General features: G+C 42.5%; 1 protein-coding gene across 1 annotated transcript in view; it reads right to left on the bottom strand.

Annotated features, from left to right (window-relative positions):
- The window catches only part of myo10 (myosin X), a 111,127-nt gene that overhangs the window by 22,482 nt on the left and 83,645 nt on the right, over positions 1–5,000 (bottom strand). Inside the window, exons 20-21 of the mRNA XM_029453290.1 lie at positions 1,342–1,466; positions 365–479 (exon numbers count right to left, since the gene is read on the bottom strand). Of these exons, the coding sequence (XP_029309150.1) occupies positions 365–479; positions 1,342–1,466 (240 nt within the window). The remainder of the gene's footprint in view (positions 1–364; positions 480–1,341; positions 1,467–5,000) is intronic.

Here is a 5,000-nt window from a genome sequence, read left to right as displayed (position 1 = left end):
AAGTAAATCTGTATCCAGTCACATTCATGTTGGCGAGGAGGGAAGGGTTCAGCTGGTGTGAGAGCCAGAGGCAAAAAGGAACGGTAGGACATTCAGGAGCTCAGGGTTTAACAGGAAACAGCTAATTATACTGAGTACTGAGCAGAGGGAATATATTTCACTGCTGAGTGACAGGAAATGAAAATCTGTCTTGAACCCAAAGAATCGCTAATCGTTTTCAAACACACCTTACATCAGCTCCAGTAATATAAACCTCATAATAAACATTTATTTCTCACAAGGGAAACGTATGCGACAAATGCAATAAAAGGTCAAAAGGCTACGAAGATGAAAAAAACCACAGAAAGCAAAGAGCCTCCCTCACCTTGGTCTTTCCAAGCTGCCAGTCTGCACTGCTGCTGTCGTACAGCTGCAGCAGCTGGACGCAGCTGCCCCGGGGGTCATCCGGCATCATCACGCCCCGCATCAACACCTTGTACCTGGAGGACAGGCGAGGTGGAGCAAAAGGTTAGAGTCCAGCGCTGTTGTGGCTCACGGGATGGAGCAGCAGAGATTAGGGATGAACGCTTTTGACAAAAAAAAATTGCGATTATTTTTGACCGACATCGTGAAGTGATCTGCGATAACAGAGGGAACGACATCGTTCTCATATGACAGAGTTCCGAATATGATACGGAACTCTGTCATATTAAGACGTGTGGGATGTGCCGATATTATTTGGGTTTTAGGAGCATTATCTAGACATGTATACAACGCATTCAGAATACGTGTCAAGATTGGAGTTTTTATCGCAGTTTGCGAACACAGCTTCTGAACTCTGTGCATCGTACACAAAACAACTAGCTCGTTTGGAAGACTGCGGCAGAGACGACCGAGAGAAAAGAACGAGAAACTTACTCCTACTTTTAAACATCAACAACAGACTCTGATAACAACACGTCTGCCACCCCGAGGAACTCTGAAGAAAATCCTATTTTGACGCAAAATAGCAAAATAGCACAAGCGGCTGTCGCTGTTCCACTTCCTTATTTAGACGTGATAAACGACATGTTCAGGCTTTAAGTATGCATGGCTGCATTTAAACGTGAAGCTTTAGCTTTATAGGAATATTGTCTTTTTCAGAATAAGGGCAAAAACCAGAATATTTTGTGCATTAACGTAGTTACTCAATGAGGACTTTTGAATTTGGAGAATATTGGAATTGAACAAACACCTGTTGGTTGTTTGGGTATCGGAAGTTATTAACCTGCAGAGTTATATGTCACATAATAATAAAAGGTGGTATACTGCCTGTGTTGATGTAAGAGTAATGATGAGATGAGTGTCGGCGTAGAGACGAACCTGAAGCAGAAGTCTGGGAAAGGTCTGCGGACGGGGAAGCCGGTCCGTCGAATCTTGACCGTCTCCAACATGCCCGAATATCTGAGCTGGTTCAGAACCAACGTCTGGTCGAACTGGTCAGGCATCTAGAAGCAGACAGTGATGGCGGACATTTAGAATACATATGAGGCCATTTGGCTAAAGTCAGTCACACCTGACAACTTCCAGGCCCTATAAAGATATTTAAATGATGGTCAAGGGAAGAAACATGTAAATGTTTAAAGTAATCGAGTAATACAGTTTAATAAATGATAATATATCTGAATAAAAACAGATATTTTAAGTAACATTTCTGCTCGTTTCACAGGACAAAAAAGTTGTTTGTATGTTCAAATTACAATAAAAATATATAAATAAAAACAACAGCTGATCTCACAAGACTTTTAGAACGGTATTATCTACATCTCAGCCGTCCTTACCCTCAGGTGTGCTTAAACTACAGGTTCTGACCTCATTTCAAAATATAAACGTGTGAAATGATCGGCCTTGAGAAGCAGGTAAATGTTGGTTATTGGTATCGGCTGAAAGAAATCCATATCGTGCATCTCAAATGATAAGTTTGTACTGTTGCAGGTGTGCAGGTAGCGTGCAGTGAGTTTATCAGAGCTTGTTTGATGGAAACACTGAGACTGAACCAGACAGTTCACATGTTTTAAATCCAAAACTAAGAGCCAAAAGAGGCCAAACTGCTGCGTAAAAGTCTCCTGACAAAAGGACATTTTTTACAGCTCTTTAAATTCCTTTGAATGCTGAATCAGTCAAACTATGTCAAATGATGTACAGACATTCACACACATCCCGGTGCATTGCACTCATTCAGAAGGAGACGAGCGTACGACAGCAGCAGCCAGTAACAAATCAAAACCCTGCAAAAAAACACACTTGGCATTGAGATAGCATTATTACTTACAGAAGGGCATTGAGTGAAAACCATTTTCCCGGGGACCCCTCTCACCCTGTAACCTCAGTGGGCGTACGGGCGCTCAGAATAAGAGGGGGCTTTCATCCCCGCTCGTAATGCCCCCTTTATTCAGAGCCCATCCCTATGATAGCCCGTTGATGGCCAATTTGAGCTGCAGAGATGAAGGGAGGCCAATTCACCAGCAGATCTTGACTGGATGATTGAATGGCGCCCTTTAACTGCCACCGGCCGTAGAGGGGACTTCATTAGCATAATGGACATTTGCATACGTCCAGGCCGCGGCGTACAAAGCCGAGCCGTGTCAGGAAGCTGCCCTCCGCCTCCTGCCTTTCTGCGCCCCTTGTTTTCTAACTCTATCGTTTCCTCTTTCTGCTCAGATTCTGGGACGTCAACAATCACTCTTATACAGTTTCCTGACCAAACTTGGTAAATTAAATTCCTTCTTCTTTATTTCAGTGTCTGCCACACAAACTGGAGAAGTTTCATGCTGTGTCATTTTCTTCTTCTGTCAATTTGAAAGTAAAAAAAAGGAAACTGTGCTTTCTCACTTCAGCCGTGACATTTTCCATTTAGCAAAGGTCCATTTTGTCCTTTGTATTCAGTATTTCTAACAATGAATAAACTTCAGCTGCCTGAAAAGAGCGAAAATGAAAAACTCAAACTGACATGAATGCAGTCTTTGTACCTTAGAAACTTGTGTCAGGGTTTAAATGTTTTACAGTTTGAGAAAGTCTAAAAAATTAATGTGTGTGGTTGTTGTCTGCAATATATATATATATATATATATATATATATATATATATACATTTAATGTATCTTCTATGTTTATAGCTAAACAAGAACAGAACGTTCACCCAGGAGACAACAGACGTCTGAAACCATAAGACCATAACATAAATGATGGTAGATGGGTATCTAGATGATCATATTGTGAAGGGTAGGTCCACTGACTGGGAGTGTGTGTGTGTGTGTGTGTGTGTGTGTGTGTGTGTGTGTGTGTGTGTGTGTGTGTGTGTGTGTGTGTGTGTGTGTGTGTGTCTGTGTGTGTAACTGTCACATGTGAACAAACGTTGTTAACATGCGTCTGGCCATGCAGTGAAGATGTCAGGGTTTTCAAACTGTGAAAATACTAAATCTACCTGACAGTAAGGTTGTGTTTCTCCTGCACGTTGTTCGTCTGCCGCTCACGTTTGCTCGGCTTGTTTCTCAGCAGTTCTGTAATAAGTTATCTAGAGACCAACCGGCTATCAGCTCAGGACAACAACAGTGATGTAAATCAGCATCCAGAGGCGGACAGACCATCTCAGGCCTCTACAGGGGCGTGACAACAATAGCCTGATGGGGGAACTCAGTGTTTTCTCAGCCTAACTTCCCTGCTAAAAGACTCCGGCTCAGGGCTTTCAACAGGACAAAAGGAGGCGTAGTAGTCGGCTTCCAAGGGGGTTGGGAACCGGCGGGGGGAAGACATGGAAGAAAAGCGAACCCAGGATGAGCCGTCCATCATTCACCACCAGTAAGAAGGTACACGGCCCTCAACACGGCAGGACCATGAATCCTTTCATTCTGTCTGTGAGCTCAGATCACATTCTAAAGATCTTCCATCAATGTCTTGACCCCTCATACAAGACTTCCAATGAAGATACGAAGCACACTTGAGGGCTGGGAAATCTTGGATGAAGTTAAGATGCCCATTTGTGTCGATGCCGGAACATCATCTGGGACTTTTGTGCCGGTGTTCTTACACACTGCTGTCCAAACAACTCAATCTGGATCCTGTGTGAGCAACTTTACAGTTACTGTCATACGGTTGCATTTGCACTTCACAACCTGAGTTGCAGCAAGAGATAATTGAACATATTACGCAGAAAATATTAAATTAGATTTTCTCATTTCATCAGTCGACCTTTGGGGCTCTTTGACAAAACATTTAATGCAGAGTTTCCCTTCAGAGTTTTTATCTGTATGAATATTAATATATCTATCTTTCTATCTACTATACAATCATACATCCAAGGTGACACCTTCTAACTGCTTATTTCTGTCCAATACCCAAAGGTAATTACAATCATATTACCCGAGAAAAGCAGCACATTTGAGAAGCTGGAACCAGAGAATATTTGTAATTTCTGTCTGCTAACTGTTTCTACATTTATCTCCCTTTAAAGTTGAAAAGCATTGGAAGACTTTCGCTCTATGTGAGGATCAAACTTCTTGCTTTAAACAGGACTAAGAGCATCTAGATCCCAAAGACCTCTGTGCTTCTCTTCAGAAGGATTGTTTGCTTCTGGGCGTCCAGGTCTGACTGTGGGAGCCAGCAGGGATTATCACTCACTGCTCAGTAGGGATCCTTCACTGACTTTTGGGGGAATCCTTGGAACAAAGTTTTCTGCTCATAGAAGGACATAAATCCAACCTATATCCCCGACCGTGATGGATTTAAGCCTGACACAGTTCAGAGGAGGATTCTAGAGGTTTTGAATTTCTCAAAAACATCAATGACACAAAGGAAACGTGCAGAGGTAAAGCTACTGGGACGAAACAAACCAATGCAAAGAGACCGACATCGTGGACAGTTAAGTCTCCATTAGTTGCACAGAAAACGACATCCAGCTTCTTTGTGCAAGTTCTCGTAATGTAGTCTGAACCAAACTAAATGACACGCAGTCTGTCAGAGTTAAACGCTGTAGATTTTCTCAAC

The sequence above is a fragment of the Cottoperca gobio genome, chromosome 17 (genome assembly GCF_900634415.1).
Source record: "Cottoperca gobio chromosome 17, fCotGob3.1, whole genome shotgun sequence".
Classification (NCBI taxonomy): Eukaryota; Metazoa; Chordata; class Actinopteri; order Perciformes; family Bovichtidae; genus Cottoperca; species Cottoperca gobio.
The sequence above is the reverse complement of the archived record's forward strand: the minus strand, read 5'-3'. Positions and strand labels throughout refer to the sequence as shown.